The sequence below is a fragment of the Leptopilina boulardi genome, unplaced genomic scaffold (assembly GCF_019393585.1).
Source record: "Leptopilina boulardi isolate dan_hultmark-lab unplaced genomic scaffold, ZJU_Lbou_2.1 LbouV2_371, whole genome shotgun sequence".
In the NCBI taxonomy this organism is placed as follows: domain Eukaryota; kingdom Metazoa; phylum Arthropoda; class Insecta; order Hymenoptera; family Figitidae; genus Leptopilina; species Leptopilina boulardi.
Window position 1 is genome coordinate 4,081,724 of NW_026137942.1, and position 18,270 is coordinate 4,099,993.

Consider the following 18,270-nt stretch of genomic DNA (forward strand, 5'->3'; position numbering starts at 1 on the left):
TGACCGGCCAAATGTTTCTGCATGCATGCACAATAAGGCAGTCCAACTTGTGACGTAGCGTGACGTCACTTTTCAAAATGGTGGCTGGTTGGAAGACATGCAATGCATTGAAGTCAATGGAGCGAATCAGTTTTTTTAACATAACTTTTGAAAAATTAATTTTTGAACCCAAGTGTAATTGTAAAATATTTTTTATTTATCGAGATCTATTTTTTAAAATAATAAAAATTAATTTTTTGATTTTATTATTTTAAAAAATAGATCTCGATAAATAAAAAATATTTTACAATTACACTTGGGTTCAAAAATTAATTTTTCAAAAGTTATGTTAAAAAAACTGATTCGCTCCATTGACTTTAATGCATTGCATGTCTTCCAACCAGCCACCATTTTGAAAAGTGACGTCACGCTACGTCACAAGTTGGACTGCCTTATTGCACAGTGCATGCATGAGATAGTGTGACCGTACCCAAACTCCCGAAGACACCCTACGTAATTTACGTTAGAAACAAAGAAAAGAACGATTCATCATTCTCCAACCCTGGCCGTGAGTCATTGTGGATTGAACTTCAATTGAAAATAGTCCACAGTAATGACTGCACACATAGACCATATGACATTCTAAGGACTATATCTTTTTTGTTTGTTATTATTATACAAGTATTATTTTGTATGTATATACAAAAAGTATATTGACATTGTTTCCATTTGGCTATGTATGTAGGAATTTGTTTATTATTTTTATTTAAAATAAATAATTTTTATACAAAACAAAAATTACTAACTATCGCTAACTAACTGCTTTTATTTTCTAATTTATACACTATATATATAAACAAACAACTCTTAAGTGTATTATTTTTTAATTAAATATCAAAGTAAAGTCAATATACAGGGTGTCCCATTTTAATCTATCAGGCGAAATAACTTTTAATCAGTTGATTTTACAAAAAAATGTTTCAGACAAAAGTTGTTTTGCTCAGAGGGGGACATCCAGTGACAAACTTGAATTTGACCTAAATGACCTAAATTAGGACATTTCAAGGTCAACTCATTTTTTTTAAATGGAACCACCTACTTTTTATAGGTCATATTTAATTTCTTATTAAACTGTATTTTGTATTAAAAGCATTTTATGCAGCTCTTGGCTAGTTTTTAGAAAACTACTCAGAACTCACCACGTGAAGGTGGCTGCACATCGAGTTCCACCTCCTCCTCAACCCAACCGACCTATGTACCTTAACGAAAGAGTTTTTTTTTGTATTTTATTTTTTAATTTTTTTTAAGTTTTTCTATTTAATAAAAATGTCACTCTCTAAATCTAAATTAGTAAAAATGTTTACTAATTTGAATTAGTGACTCACTTTTTGCAAAAAAAAAATTCTTTCGTTAAGGTAGGTCGGTTGGGTGAGGAGTAGCTGGAACTCGATGTGTAGCCACTTTCACGTGGTGAGTTCTGAGTAGTTTTCTAAAAACTAGCCAAGAGCTGCATAAAATGCTTTTAATACAAAATACAGTTTAATAAGAAATTAAATATGACCTATTTGACCTAAAAACATGACATTAGTGTTTTTTACATAAAAATTCTTGCCCTGACGATTCCTTGCATAAAAACTTGATCTTTCTTCATGAAAAATTATTTGACCTAGACTAGACCTAACCAAGGCCTTGTAGGTCAAATTGATTATGACCTATTTAACTTGAATAGGTTGACCAGTCGAAAAAAGTACTTTGATGATTTTAACGTGGAATTTCCTGCTCTTCCAATTTATAACATGAAAAGTAGATGGTTCCATTAAAAAAATGAGTTGATATTGAAATGACCTAATTTAGGTCATTTAGAACAAATTCAAGGTCATCACTGAATATTCCCCTTTAACCACAACTACTTTTGACTGAAACATGTTTTTGTGAAATTAATTAGTTTAAAGTTATTCCCCCTAATACAATAAAAATTAAATGACCTATTTGTCCTAAATAGGTCGACCTATCGAAAAAAAGTGCATCAACGATTTCGACGTGGAATTTCCTGCTCTATCGATTTCCGGCATAAAAAGTAGGTGGTTCCATTTAAAAAAAATGAGTTGACCTTGAAATGTCCTAATTTAGGTCATTTAGGTCAAATTAAAGTTTGTCACTGGATGTCCCCCTCTGAGCAAAACAACTTTTGTCTGAAACATTTTTTTGTAAAATCAACTGATTAAAAGTTATTTCGCCTGATAGATTAAAATGGGACACCCTGTATTTCGTTTCAAAAAAATTTGTCTATAATTCATGTTTAAATATTTTAAAACATGTTAAATTTAAATACAATAATTTTTATCCGGTTAAAATTTTCTTTAATTACACTTTCAAAAGTTTTGTTAAAACTTACATAAAAACATATGTAAAGTTATTTTTATATGACGATATTATTGTTGATAATTAAAAACTGTAAACAGCTTTTAATGGAAAATGGAATTTTCTTTATCAGGATAGGCACAATTCAGGAAAAAATTTTTTCTTAGTGAAATTTGTGAAATTGAATCAATTTACAGAAAATATCATTCATATGCTTCCAGTATGTGTAAATTTTTTTTTAAAGAATTTTTACCTCTAGAATCTATTTACTTTTTTTTCAACTACTTTGACAATTTGTTACCTTTTTTACTTTTCCCATGATTCGATTAATTTGCAAAATAATGTAATATTTAAATTTACAATGTAAAAATATATTGATTTAAGCTCAAAAATGTTGAAAACTATTTTCGTTATTAGTTTAAAAATATTTTTTTTTACATTCCTTGAGCTTATGTTAATTTAGAGAACACAAAATTTACAGATTTTCATGTTTACTTTCAATGATTCAAGAGATACAAATTTGAATTTATCAAAATTTTTATCGATTTAAAAATTATTTAGGCTAAATTTAAATTAGTTACAAGACCTATTTTCGGTAAATAATTCATCTTTTTACCTATTTTCAATAAAAATTGTTCTAGTAAAAAAAAAGTAAAATATAATAGAAAAACGCGTTTTTCTAACTTCAAATTTTTAGATTTCTATATTCAGGGCTGATAAAAATCATGATTTTTTTTTTAAATTAAAAAAACCGTTTTTTTTTATTTAAATAAAATTTTTTTTACTAACTTCACATTTTTCAAAAGTTAATTTCTAAATTTTTTGTTTTTCAATAAATGTTTAAATGATAAATTTAATAATAATAATATCAAAGAAATATTTATATATTTTTATCAAAAAAATAACATTTTTGTATTATAAACTAAAATATTTTTCAACAATTCATAATTCCTTTATTTTGTCCTAGGCAAGCCACAAGAACAACGATTTAAATACAATATTTAAAAAAAAAATACAAAATATACACTACTGTCGGAAAGGGGTGGTATAAATTCTACACAAATAAACCCTACACGAGAAAATTGCGCACCGATAATTTTACAAAAAAAAATTCTACACTTGGACAATAAGCAAAATAAAATTAATTAACAATTTTTTACTTTACACAATTAAATCAAACATAATTTTACTCTACACATTCAATTGCACACAGGAAAACCCTACACCGTTAACTCTGAAAAAAAAATTCTACACAATAATATGCGGAATAAAATTTAAAAACAAATAATAAAAATTCTAAACGATTAAATACTACAAAATATAACCGTACAAATTAAATTGCACTCAGGAAAACCCTACACGATTAACTCTGCACAAGAAGATTCTGCACCTTAATAATAACCAGAATAAAATTCTGAAATAAAAAATTTATTTTTAATAATCCTACACGATAAATTGCACATAAAATAATTCTACACCACTAATTTTGCAAATAAAATTCCACAGTTAAATGCTAGACCTTTTAATCAATAAATTTTAAAATTCTACAGAGTAAAGTTCTAAATGAAAAACTCTCCACGATTAATTGGAATTTTTTAGATTCTACACAGTTAATATGGCAACTCATTTTTATATGTTAATAAATAAACAATATACTTTTATTATTTATTTAACCTTTTAATTGTATATTTTTAAATTCTACATAGTAAAGTTCTAAATGAAAAACTCTCCACGGTTAATTAGAATTTTTTATATTCTACACAGTCGACATGGCAACCCTGTTTTTTTCATAAATAAACATACTTATGACTGTGTAGAATCTAAAAAATTCCAATTAATCGTGGAGAGTTTTTCATTTAGAACTTTACTCTGTAGAATTTTAAAATTTATTGATTAAAAGGTCTAGCATTTAACTGTAGAATTTTATTTGCAAAATTAGTGGTGTAGAATTATTTTATGTGCAATTTATCGTGTAGGATTATTAAAAATAAATTTTTTATTTCAGAATTTTATTCTGGTTATTATTAAGGTGCAGAATCTTCTTGTGCAGAGTTAATCGTGTAGGGTTTTCCTGAGTGCAATTTAATTTGTACGGTTATATTTTGTAGTATTTAATCGTTTAGAATTTTTATTATTTGTTTTTAAATTTTATTCCGCATATTATTGTGTAGAATTTTTTTTTCAGAGTTAACGGTGTAGGGTTTTCCTGTGTGCAATTGAATGTGTAGAATAAAATTATGTTTGATTTAATTGTGTAAAGTAAAAAATTGTTAATTAATTTTATTTTGCTTATTGTCCAAGTGTAGAATTTTTTTTTGTAAAATTATCGGTGCGCAATTTTCTCGTGTAGGGTTTATTTGTGTAGAATCTATACCGCCCCGTCGGAAATTGTCGGTACGGCTGACGTGCAAAGGAGTGGAAATTTGGTGCTGACTTTAAAGCAAAATATTTTAAGTTAGAAAAAAGTTAGAGACTTATAACTTAGATGATTGGAAAGCTAATAAAATTCTGCGTCTGAATGTATATCAAGAAAATTTTTTTCTTTTTTTGAGCATTTATAACACCGAAAAGATTTCAAGAAAAAATTATGCAATTTTTCGGGGCGGTACGAATTCAACACAAATAAACTCTACACAAGAAAATACTGCACCGCTAACTGTACACGAGTCAATTGTCAACAAAATTAAATAAAAATATATTCTTCACAATTAAATATTACATCGAAAAACCCTACACAATAAACTATTTACTAGAAAATTATCTTCATAAACTCTACACAAATAAACTCAACACATTAAGATTTAGAATTAGAAAAATGAAAAAAAAATTTTTATAATTCTACACAAATAAATACTACATCAGTAAATTTTACACAGCTACAAAAAATAAAAAATTAAATACGACACAATTAAATTTTACACATGAAAATAATATTTTCTTTATTTCCGATTATTTATAAAATTCTACACAATTAAACTCAATATTTATAAATTCTACACATCAAATAAAAATATTTTAATCCTACACAAATAAACTGTACACATTCAAAATTCAACATATTAAATGAAAATAATAAAATTCAAAACGAGAAAAATTTACACAAGAAAATACTCCACCGCTAACTGTACACGAGTAAATTCTCAATAAAATAAAATAAAAATATATTCTAAACAATTAAATATTACATCGAAAAACCCTACACAATAAACTATTAACTAGAAAATTATCTCCGTAAACTCTACACAAATAAACTCAACACATTAAGATTTAGAATTAGAAAAATAAAAATATTTTTTTTATAATTCTACACAAATAAATATTACATTAGTAAATTCTACACTACTATAAAAAATAATAAATTAAATTCGATTTTTTTTCGATGTAGTATTTAATTGTGTAGAATATATTTTTATTTTATTTTATTGAGAATTTACTCGTGTACAGTTAGCGGTGCAGTGGGTGCAGTATTTTCTTGTGTAGAGTTCATTTGTGTTGAATTCGTACCGCCCCCAATTTTTCTACTTTCGTACTAATGTTTTTGACTTCCGGCATAATCTAGAATAATGTATGGAAAAATTTGACAATTTTACAACATAATCTTTAAGGTCTTAGCTTTAATTTACATTTTTGATGATCGACGGCTGAATTGTAGAAAAACATGCTCGGACATTTTTTTAACATATTTCAGGAAATACAAAAATTTTTTTAAGTTTCAAAAAAGCAAATTAAAGCTAACAATAAGAAATTAAGGATTGTGTTAAAATTTTGAAAACTTAAAAAATGTTTTGTAGATCCTGAAATATGTTAAAAAAATTTCGAGCATGTTAGTACGAAAGCAGGAAAATGTGCCTAATTTTTTCTTGAAATCTTTTCGGTGTTATAAATGCTAAAAAAAAAGAAAAAATTTTTCTTGATGTACAGTCGAACCTTCGTAACTGAGACTTGCCTAACTGAGAAACTTCTATAAGTGAGAGGAATTTACAAGTCCCGTCATTTTTACATGCAAAAACCTCAATAAGTGAGAATCATTTTTCTTGATTAGACCTCTGTAAGTGAGAGAAGCGCGCTATTCAGATCTCTATAACTAATAATCTTTTCTATATTATAATTATAAAACCTCTGTAAGTGAGAGAAGCGCGCTTTTCAAACCTCTATAACTGAGAATCTGTTCTATATTAAAATTTATTATTTAGTAGAAATTAAGTGCACTACAGACAATTCATAAATTTTTTGAATTTTCAACGAATATTAATGAATCAGTTTTTGACAAAATTTATGAGCTTGAACACCATGTTCAAAATTGCACAACTAAAAAACAAACAGTAATAACAGACTTTTTTCATAAAGCTTAAAGCAATAACAATTTTTATTAAATTTGTTAAATAAATAAGTATATGAAATTTCTTATTACGTAAAAGTGAAACTTTAATTAACAAAACCCTTAAAAAGCCTCTATCAGTGCAATAACCTCTGCAAGTATAAGAAAACCCGCTCTTCAACTTTAATAAGTGAGAACCTGTCTTACTGAGAAATCTCTATAAGTGAAAAAGAATTTTTGGTCCCTTGGATTCTCACTTATCGAGGTTCGACTGTACATTCAGACGCAGAATTTTATCAGCTTTCCAACCATTCTGAGTTACAAGTCTCTAATTTTTTTCTAACTTAAAATATCTTGCTTTAAATTTAGCACTAAATTTCCACTCCTCGCACGTCATCCGTACCGACAATGTCCGACGGTAGTTTATAAAAAAATAAAAATTACATAAACTGACAAGTAAACCTACGAAAGTGATAATCTCCGATTTTAATGAAACTTGGTATGAATGTATTACTCGGAAAAATAAGAGACCCGTATATTTTAATATCTGCCATGATCCACTTTAAAGGGTAGAAATCACCCCTTGAAGTTATAGGGGTGTAATGTCATAATTAGAAGCTGTGGTCAAACTATTACAAATAGCTAAACAGTCAATACCGCAATGAAAACATTAGAAATAAAGATAACTTTCCATAGAAAAATATTTAAAAAATTCAATTGTTTAAACAATTACTTAAGATCAACAAAAAACTTAAAATTTTATAACGCCATGCCATTTGATTTTACAGAAAAAAATACTACGAAAGAGTATTCAATTGCTTATCACTAATTAACAATTAATCTATTAACACATTAATGCTTATGGACAGAGTGAAGCAAATATAAAAAAAACAACTGTTCAGATCCTAGCATGAGACCTGGCAATGAATTTTTACGTATAAATAAAATAAATTGTTTATAACAATTTGTTATAAACAAATAAAGAAATTTTGAATTTTTCAAAAAAATGACGTCATTCGTTTCAACGTGGAAAATTAATAAGAGAACATGTATGAAATAATTTTTTTTCAACTAATATTGTTGTAAAAATGTTATAAACAAATATAATGCACTTATACTTGTCCTGCCCATGGGCAGAGATAAGTGGACATCAAAAAACAACTAATGAGATCCTAGCAATAAATTTTCGTGTTTAAAATTTTTTGAAAAAAAAATTATTACAATTTGTTATAAACAATTTAACAAATTTTTCAAAAAAAATATCAACGCTATTCAATATTTATAAACAAAAAAAGAACTTACAACTTTAAAAAAAATTAATCCTATATTTCGATTCTAAGTGAAAATACTGGGAAAAAATATAACATTTTATATTCATAATTTTGTGCGATAGTTAAAAGATTAACAATTATCATTACCCTGTATTAACTTCCTCTATCAAAATGTTTAAAAAAAATTTTTCCAATAAGTTTTAATCTCAATTAATATTATTATGGGTTTTCAATTGCCGATGTGAAGTTCTTATTAGTTATAAAATTGTTCATTTAATTTTTTTATGTAAAATGAAATTTAAAAAAATTTTCCAGACACAGTTTCGTAGTATTTTTTTCTGTAAAATCAAATGGCGTTATAAGATTTTAAGATTTTTGTTGATCTAAAGTAATTATTTAAACAATTGAATTTTTTAAATATTTTTCTATGGAAAGTTATCTTCATTTTTAATATTTTCATTGCGGTATTGACTGTTTAGCTATTTGTAATAGTTTGACCACAGCCTCTAATTATGATATTACACCCCTATAACTTCAAGGGGTGATTTCTACCCATTAAAGTGGATCATGGCAGATATAAAATTATACGGGTCTCTTATTTTTTTCCGAGTACTACATTCATACCAAGTTTCATTAAAATCGGAGATTATCACTTCCGTAGGTTTACTTGTCAGTTCTTTCAGATTTTCTCCGTGTAGAATGGTTTGATTTTTTATAATAAGAGAATAAATCCGTTAATTACACGGGGGTAATAGATGTCTATTATTTCATTTGTGAATTTAATTAAAAATTTCTCATAATTAATTTACAGCAACATGATCACAAAAAACGTAAACTGTTGCTAATGCGAAACACTTTGCTCTACCAGCATAAAGACTACCTTTTTGAACTAAACTGAAGATAACATTTATTCTAGAAAGTATAGGCTTTCAAAAATGCCGAAAAAAAATCATAAATAATCTTTATTTTTTAAATAACATAATTTACACCTTAGCAAGAAAATGCCTGAGATTAAAACATTTAAAAATTAAGTTTTTTTTAAAAAATGTTCGTTCATCTAACATCCGTTAGATGAAAGTCAATTAATTGACTAATTTAATATCTAAAAATAGACGTGGGACCAACGCGAAACTTTTGGTGTGAGTGTATTCAGTGGTTACATAAACATTTATTACAAGATTTTACATTTAAATCTATTACTTGACATCCAGGGTTTAAATTTTACAAATGTAAACGATTTCGGTATTATAGGATTTAGAGGATTTTTATGCACCTCATCGAAAAGTCTTGCTCTTATGATATTCTATTTTTAAATGCGAGATAAAATTTAGTTTGAAACATTTAAAAATTTATTTTATTTGTAATTGTTTGTTACTAACAAAAATAAATGGCATATATTATTATCGGCACAGGAATAATGTTACTTGTTATTTGCAAACCATTGGTTAAAAAATATCCAATTTTGATCCACTGATATTTTCTTTAATTTGTAATTATATTCTTATAATTTTCACTTAATTTTTATTTTATATGTTTATTAATATTTATAATTATATTTTTTATTTAATTTTATAAATATTTTATAATTTATATTTATTGCCAATCTGCTAATAATAAAAAGTCTTTTAAATTATTTGAATGAAACATATCATTCTGGGAGAATAAAATATTGGGAAAAAAGTTTTTTTTGGAAACACTATTCCTTGAGAACAGCATTTTTTGGAAAAAGTGTCGCCCTGCCATTATTGTTTATTTAATTTACAGAAGATAGTGATGGGAAAAAGTCAGTTGAATCAAAGTCAATCTGAGACAAAGGAATCGTCATTATTAAACAAATCATCAGATGCTAGTAGAATGTTAGAAGCTGCTTTAATCCAAATGGATGGTATTATCTCTGGTAATAAATAAATTTATTAACAAAACTAGCAAAATTAAACGCGCGCGCAAGCGCGCCAAATTGAGTATTTAATTGTTTGTTATAAAGAAATTAAAGATTAATATTATCAATAATAATTTAATTTATTAGAATATTATTACATATTAAATGATAATAATGGAAATTATATGTTTACAGGCCTCGGATTATACGACTTTTTCCGACTTTTTTCAAAAATACGACTTTTATCGACTTATTTTAATAAAATGCGACATTTTTTTTACATTTGAAAAAAAATGTAAATAAAATACATTTTTTAGTATAAAATGTAGATCTTCTTCAGATCTTCTTCAATTCAATTATTTAAGAAATTTTGAACTAAAAAGATTCTTCACTAAATTAATTATTTTTAATAATTTTAATGAAATACATCACAAATTCAATTATATCAAAATTATTTTCCAATTAAAATTTTTATGAAATTTAACAATTGTTTATAATTAAAAAAAAAATGTCACAATAAAATTGAATTATTTTTTAAAAATTTCAATTCAAAATAAACTAAAATTCAATTATTTTTAATTTTTTTTTTTTAATTTTAATTCAAAATCAATTAAAAATCCAATAATTATCCAAAATTTTCAATTTAAAATTTAATTATTTACCAAAATTTTCAATTCAAAATGAACTGAAATTCAATTATTTTCCAAATTTAAAATCAAATAAAATTTCATTATTCTCAAACATTTGAATTCAAAATTAATTGAATTTTCAATAATTTGAATTTAAAAGCATTTAAAATTTAATTATTTCTAAAATTTTCCATTGAAAATTTTTTTTTGAAATTTAATAATTTCAATTATAACTCTTAGGAAATTCAATTATTTTTAACTATTTTAATAATATTCTTTGAAATTTCAACTATCTGAAACCATTTTTCAATTAAAAATGATTTTCAAATTATTGTATTTTGTCCGCATTTTCTAATAAATTTTTAGTGAAATCATCTAAAATTTTAATTACAAAACACTTAAAGTTTCAATTAATTTCAAAAATCTCAATTTTCAATCTTTGAAAATTCAATTAAATTTAAAAAATGTTTTCCAAAAATTGTTTGATAAATTATTTTTAGTTCTGTAAAATTTAACAATTGTTTGAAAATTAACAATATCTTTTGAAATTTAATTATTTCTAAAAATTTCAACTTTAACCCTTCGAAAGGATTATTATTAAAAAAATTTTTTTATTTAAAAATCTGTAAAATATTTTTGTTAAAATATAAAACAAATCCATTTTCTTTTGGAATATAAATCGACTAAAACGACTTTTTGTGTCTTTAAGTTGATTCGAGGCCTGTGTTTTTATAATTAATATTTAATAGGTATTCGTTGGCCCCTGGTTCCTTAAAAATTAATTTTTAAAAATTAATTTTTTTCAAATTACTATCTTGTACGAAATTTCCTGGCGCATTTTTTTCTCATCATAAATTTTTTGTATTTGTATACAATTTTTGAATCAATATACAACACAGAAAATTAAAAGGCATTAAAATAATAAGCGTTGCCTTATAATTAGCTTCGTGAATTGAATTTTCGAACGTTTTAAAAATTGTATCAAATAATAATTTGTTAAAATAAAAATTCGATGAATTCAAAATACTGTCATTTAAAAATTCGAATCACATAAAATTTTGTTGAATCAAAATTCTACTAAATTAATACCTATTCTGTTAAATTCAAATTTTTTAAATAATTTTTTTAATAATTCGGTACCTAAAAATTGTATTTAATAAAAATTTGTTTAAAAAGAAATTTTGCCAAAGAGTAATTCAAAAAAGGGAAAATTCATCTAAAAAATAATTTTATTTAATAAAATTCTTTAAAATAAAAATTTTATTTAATGATGATGGAAATTTCATGTTTTCCAATTTTTTGAACCATTTTTCCGACTTTTTGAAATATTAATGTGAACTGAAATTATTTTTACATATGCAAACACAAAAAAGAAGTGAAAAAAAAATCGTCCTTATAGGTACATTCTTTCACATTCTAGAGATTGTAAAATTTTTTTGTCATAGGAACTTGTGCCGAAAATAGTGAAGCGAATAATGAATGGAAAGATACGGTAGTGGATGGTGCCAAAAATTTAGTAGCTGCTATTACAGAAGCTCAATGTCCTCTTCCATCACTAGACAAGAAAGTAGTTGAAGTTTTATTAAATTGGCTTCAACCTGTAAGTATCTACAAACTTTATCGGAACAAAAAAATCCATAATGTTTTTTTTTTTTAACTAAAAGACAAAAAAAATTAAATTATTTAAATTTAAATTATAAATAATTATTTTGTTTTAGGAATATTTAAAAAAATTGGAGAATGAACGAAGTGTTCTATGTATGGAAATATCTGTTCTTTCAGAGCAAGTTGATGCCCAATCAAACAAAATCCATGAACTCGAACATGTTTTACATGAAAATATATCATCATTCAAACAAATGGAAGAAGCTTTACAAAAAGTAAAATTTTTTAATTATGTGAAAAGCATAAACTTTAAATATTTCTAAATATTAGACATAAAAAAAATATCTGAATAACTTTTTCATTGGAAGATTTGAAAACGCATATTATCAAAATTACAACTTTGTTATTATTTATTATTAAACAATAAGAACTTTTTTAAATCGTTTTATAATTATCGTCTTTAATAGGATAAACTACATAAAATACACAAAGTTTCAAAAAAAAAATCCATCAATATTTGTCCAACTTATGTTGAGTTATGTTTTAAAAGTCAATTAAATTATGGAAAAAAAAATTTTTTTGAGAATTTAAAAATTATAATTTTGAAAATAATTTAATTTTTGAAGATATTTCATAACAAGGATGTTAAATAATAATTAATTACCTATTAAATAATAATAATTTAAAAAAAAAAATTTTGATATAAAAAATTCAGATTTAAAAGTATTGTGTATGCCCATATAAAAATTGAATTGTTTTATAATAAATAAATATTATTTTCTTTGATTCTAGGAAGTATTAGCTCGAAGTAATTTAGAAACACAGAAATTGGAACTTTTAACTTCTTTATCTGAGATGAAACTTAAAGTGGCTACTTTAGAACATGAAAATATTGCACTGCGCACAACTAGTCCATTTTCGAATGTAAATATTTTTTTATTACTATTATTCAAATTTTTAATTTTATTCATAAAACTATTATTATTTTAATTGTAAATAAAACTTTAAGGTAAGGCACCACCTTTATTTTGAGTCCTTTAAATTTTAATGATCGCAGGAAATTATTTTTTTCTTTTGCATCATTTCGAAGGCAAAAAAATGAAATTTTAATTTTTGACCATTTTGCGTGTTTTCAAGACCCAAAAGATGCAAGAAAAAAATTTAAGTTCCAGCCATTATTCAAATTTAAAGGACTCAAAATAAAGGTGGTGCCTCCCTTTAAGAAAATTTAAGAAATTCAAGACAAAAAATTGTCCAAAACTAGAATTCATATTACAAGAATTTTTACTTAACCGAAAATTAATTTATGAAAAATTTCTATTTGATCGAATTTTCATTTGACAGAAGTTTTATTTGTTCGAATTAATTTAGTCTGAAACTTTTGAACTCGAATTTTAAAATTAACCAATGAGAAATTACCCACAAAATTTTGATTGGTTAATTTTTTAAAATTTCCTCCGAATGGTTATTCGAACAAATGAAAGTTCTGTCAAATAAAATTTCGATCAAATAAAAATTCATTTAAGGGTATGTGGACAAAGGATGTTTTTTATTGTTTGAAACTTTCTCTAAAATAAAAAATTATTTCGGGTTAAAATTTTGGAAAAATGATTTCGTTTGGTGCAAGGAATCTCGCTGTTCTTTACATTTACTATGACATAACGCAAAAATAATAAAAATAAAGCAATAAATAGTAAAATAATGTATTATAGCATAGTTCATTCAGCGGCCACTTGCTCGAATTGGCGCTTTTTACTGGAGCACTGACACACTCAAGCAACGTCTGTGTATGCGCCGCCATGTTTGTTTTTATTTTTGTTTAAAAATGCCACTTTTTAAAATTCATTTTTTAATAATTTAACATAAAATTATGTATTTTTCGGAGAACAGCGAGATTCCTTGAACCCAAATCTATTATCCCTCAAAATTTTAGACAAAAATCTTTTTTCATTTTAGAGTAAGACGTATACTACCAAAACACATTTTTCCATACTAGGTCACGTGGGAGGTTCCCACATACCCTTAAGAATTCTTTTTTTAATTCTTTTTTTCGGTTAAGTAAAAACTGTGTAATATGAAAAATTAGTGAAATGAAAATACTATCAAATAAAAATTCTAACAAATTAATTTTAGACATAATTCATGCATCTCATTGTTTTCAAGTTGATCTTGAACAGTTTTTCATTATAGTTTACCATCAGGAATTAAGTTTAAACGATCAAAGCTTTTTTCATATTTAATATTTTTGGTAAAGACAACTGTTCGGAAAATAAATTTCTAGAAATTTCAATAAAATGTTAATTTTTTAAAAGTTTTATTTAAAAAAAAAAGTTTTTTCTGTCATAAATTAGGAATTTATACAATGGAAAATTATTATTTATGTGAAGTGAACAATGCAATTTTTATTTTCTAGGGAGAACAATTTAATAGGTTTACTGGCCAATATAACAGTCTACCGCGATCGTCAACATCTTCAAAAGGAGTTATGTTTGGTAAGTTATTAAATATATTTATATTTAGTGATAAATGACGAAACGAGATGATTATTAATTTCGATTTATTTAACAATTAAACTGATAAAAAAATATTTTTTTGTCTTTACAACATAGTTAATTCAAACAGATTTTGTTAGTTTTCTAATATTTTCATCTCAGTATAGTTGGTTCAGTTAAATATTTATATTTTCTAAATCATTGAAAACATAATATTTTACTGTCAATATAATATTTAATTTATTTGTAAATAATGTTTTTAATTGAAAATTTATTTTTAGCCTTAGAGCAGACTCAAATAAATAAAAAAGAAGCTAACGAAGAAACAAAATTATCCAAAACATTTGCATCATTTTCTTCAGAAGATATTGGAAAGTGGTTAATAAAATTGGGACTTGAATGTTATACTGATGAATTAAGAAAATGGAAAGCAACTGGTCAGAAATTGTTAACATCAACGCAACATCAAATTGAAAGAGAATTGGACATTAAAAATCCTTTACATTGTAAAAAACTTTTGTTTGCTATTGAATTCGAAAGATGTCACGGAGAAGGCTTTCATGGTTCTGAAAAGGTATTTTAGAGATTTATATATGAAGGGTAGAATGACAAAAGGGGTCAAGCGCCAATTCACTGTTTTTACAGGAAGTAAAAAAAACATTTTTAAAAATTTTCCAGGTCATTTAAAAAAAACTGAGAAAACCGTTTCGATATATTAGTATGTTTTAATAAATAAACAACAATTTGTTGAAATAAACCTACATATTAACGATAAAATTAAAAAAAACTGTGGTTCCTTGAGGTTATATCAACTGCGCACATTTTCTTTAAGCATTAATTATAAAAAAAATATACAGTTTAAAGAAAAACTGGAAAATTAGTTTCTTTCCATGGAATCGACGAAATGAATAGAAAAAAAAATTCCTTTAAAAAATTGTTTGTTTTCAAGAAAATTACGAATTAATTGCTTGCTTTGGAATTGAGCAATACTTTCATCTTTAAATTCAATTGTTCACTTAGTATAACCATAAAAATATTTAAAAATTAATAACAAAATGATTTTAAAATTGTTTAAAATTGAAAATACATTATTATTATTATTAATTTTATTAATTAAAATATTATTAAAATAAAATTAAAATAAAATATTAAAATAAAACCTAAAAAAATAATATTTTTCTTTTATTTTGATAATATTATTGACTCATCACTTTCTTTTGTTTTTCAATCAGGTTGCAATAAAGTAAATTTGAGGCTATTTTGTTAATTTAATTTTTATTAAAAACTGATTTAAATACGCAATAAAAAAGGAAATCCTTCTACAGAAATGTGTAAATGAATTTTCTTGATTTTTTTTTGCAAAAACCTCATTTTCGATAAATTGGCGCTTGACCCCTTTTGTCATTCTACCCTTCATATATATATATATATACATAACTTATAGTAATATACTCCCGGCGAAGATCTTCGCCATTAACTACTTTTCCCAGATTGCGTCAAAAACGCCAATCTTCGTCATTATATAAATAAGACCAACAAAACCAATAATTTATGAAAATTAAAAAAAAGATCATTTTTCGATAGTCTCAGGTGTACTGAATAAAATAACGTTGTCCGTTTTCAAAATCATTGCCTCAAAAAAAAGATGACTTTTTCAAAATCTTCGTCATAGAGTATGATATCGTCTACAATTAATTTACATATAAAGAAGTAATTGAAATCAATTGAAAATTTCTACTTGGGGGTTTTCGGAATCGTTAATTACTAATAGGAAGTCAGATTTTCAAAATTCAAAATGTCGGATCCATTATGTCAGACGACTTTTAAAAAAACTAAACGTCTTCGTCTAAAAATCATTACTTGGTGGTTTTTGAGGTCGCTGATTACGAATCGGAAATCTTATTTTTAAAATTCAAAATAGCGGTTACAAATATGGCGGAATTTCTTTTTTAATTCATAATATTCACTTCAATCTTTTTACTCGGGATTTTTAGGGGCGCTGATTTCGAATTCTAAGACGGATTTTTTAATTTTTTAAAATTCAAAATGTCGAATTCAATATAGCGAAAAATTATTGACTACAAAAACCCCTGAGTAAAAAGATTGAAGCGAATATTTTGAATTTAAAAAAAAATTCCGCCATTTTGTAACCACCATTTTGAATTTTGAAAATCAGATTTCCGATTCATAATCAGTGACCTCAAAAACCACCGAGTAACGATTTTTAAACGAGTACGTTAAGTGTTTTTAAAAGTCGTCTGCCATATTGGATCCGCCATTTTGAATTTTGAAAAACGGACATTGGATTCGTAATCAGCGACCTCATAAACTCCCTACTAATAAGTTTCAAGCGAATATAGTGAATTTAATAAAAAATGTCCGCCATATTGGATCCGACATTTTGAATTTTGAAAATTTGACCTCGGATTTGTATTCAGCGACCCAAAAACCCCTATATAGAACTTTCTTTAAAATCATAACAGCAACTAAGGGATTATTTGTCTTACAAATAGATGGATAATGCAGCAGTTTTACGATGGCTTGATGACATTGGCTTACCTCAACATAAAGAAGCTTTTCACATTGGAAAAGTAGACGGAAGAGTTTTACATAGATTGGTAACAGAAGATTTACTGAATCTTGGTGTCATATCACAATTACATGCATCCAGTTTACGTCGTGGTATTCAGGTTTGTTTGAATTAAATTTTTGTAAAACATTTGCTGATTACGATAAACATATAATTCGATTTAATTCTTATATATAGGTGTTGCGCGATTTGGATTTTCAATTTGATAATTTGGAACGTCGATCGCCAAATGGTAATTTTGTTGATGGAACAAATGTTGCACTTTGGACAAATCATCGAGTTATGGAATGGCTTCGCGTTGTTGATCTAGCCGAATATGCGCCTAATTTAAGAGGATCTGGCGTTCATGGCAGCCTTATGGTTTATGAGGGGAGATTTACTGCAGAATTATTAGCCACCCTTTTAAGTATTTCGCCTGCAAAATCATTACTACGTCGACATTTAGTTACTCATTTTAATGAACTTCTTGGCAAAGATATTGTACAACACAAAAGAGAAATTGAAAATTCGCCTGGATTTATACCACTTACTCTTACAGCTAGATTAAAGGTAAATAGTTATTACCAAGAGTTGCAATATCATATTAAACAGTAAATATTTATTTGTTATTTTAACGTGAAATATTTTGCTAAGGAGTAAAATTAAATATTTTTCTTTTACAGGTGCCAAAAAAATCTCAATTTACATTAAAACGTAAGAAAAGTAAAAATGAAATTGACTTTACAAATTTAGTTTGTCCTTTAGAATCTTCACAATCAAGTTCGTCAACAACGCCAAGTAGTTCTAATCTTCATTCAGTTACATTGTAAACAAACTTTTTAAACTCATGTAAATTGTATATTCTAAAAATTTTTAAATAACTTTTCTAAAATTTTAAAACATATTATTATGCATAAGGATGATTTTTTATATTACGCAAGCAAGTTTTGTGCAAACATTTTGTTGAATAATAAAAATAAATATAATTTTAATTTCATTATATATATATATTATAATCAGGTGTTATTTATTTCAAAAAACATAAAAGTTATTCCAATGGTTATATTTAATAAGAAATATATATCGGGCATTTTTTTTAACGGAGCCACCTCACGTCTTCATTGTTGTTTCCATCAAAACAACATTTATTGTAAGTTAAATTAAAAC

The 18,270-nt window shown here is 25.3% G+C and overlaps 1 protein-coding gene across 1 annotated transcript; it reads left to right on the top strand.

Annotated features, from left to right (window-relative positions):
- The first annotated feature begins 568 nt into the window (after positions 1–568).
- Positions 569–18,119, top strand: LOC127287592 (liprin-beta-1). Its single transcript, XM_051314599.1, has 10 exons — positions 569–716; positions 9,694–9,826; positions 11,883–12,037; positions 12,156–12,317; positions 12,835–12,966; positions 14,456–14,534; positions 14,816–15,108; positions 17,048–17,224; positions 17,302–17,673; positions 17,787–18,119. Exons 2-10 carry the CDS (start codon positions 9,703–9,705, stop codon positions 17,931–17,933), a joined length of 1,641 nt encoding a protein of 546 aa, XP_051170556.1. The 5' UTR covers positions 569–716; positions 9,694–9,702; the 3' UTR covers positions 17,934–18,119.
- The last annotated feature ends 151 nt before the right edge of the window (positions 18,120–18,270 follow it).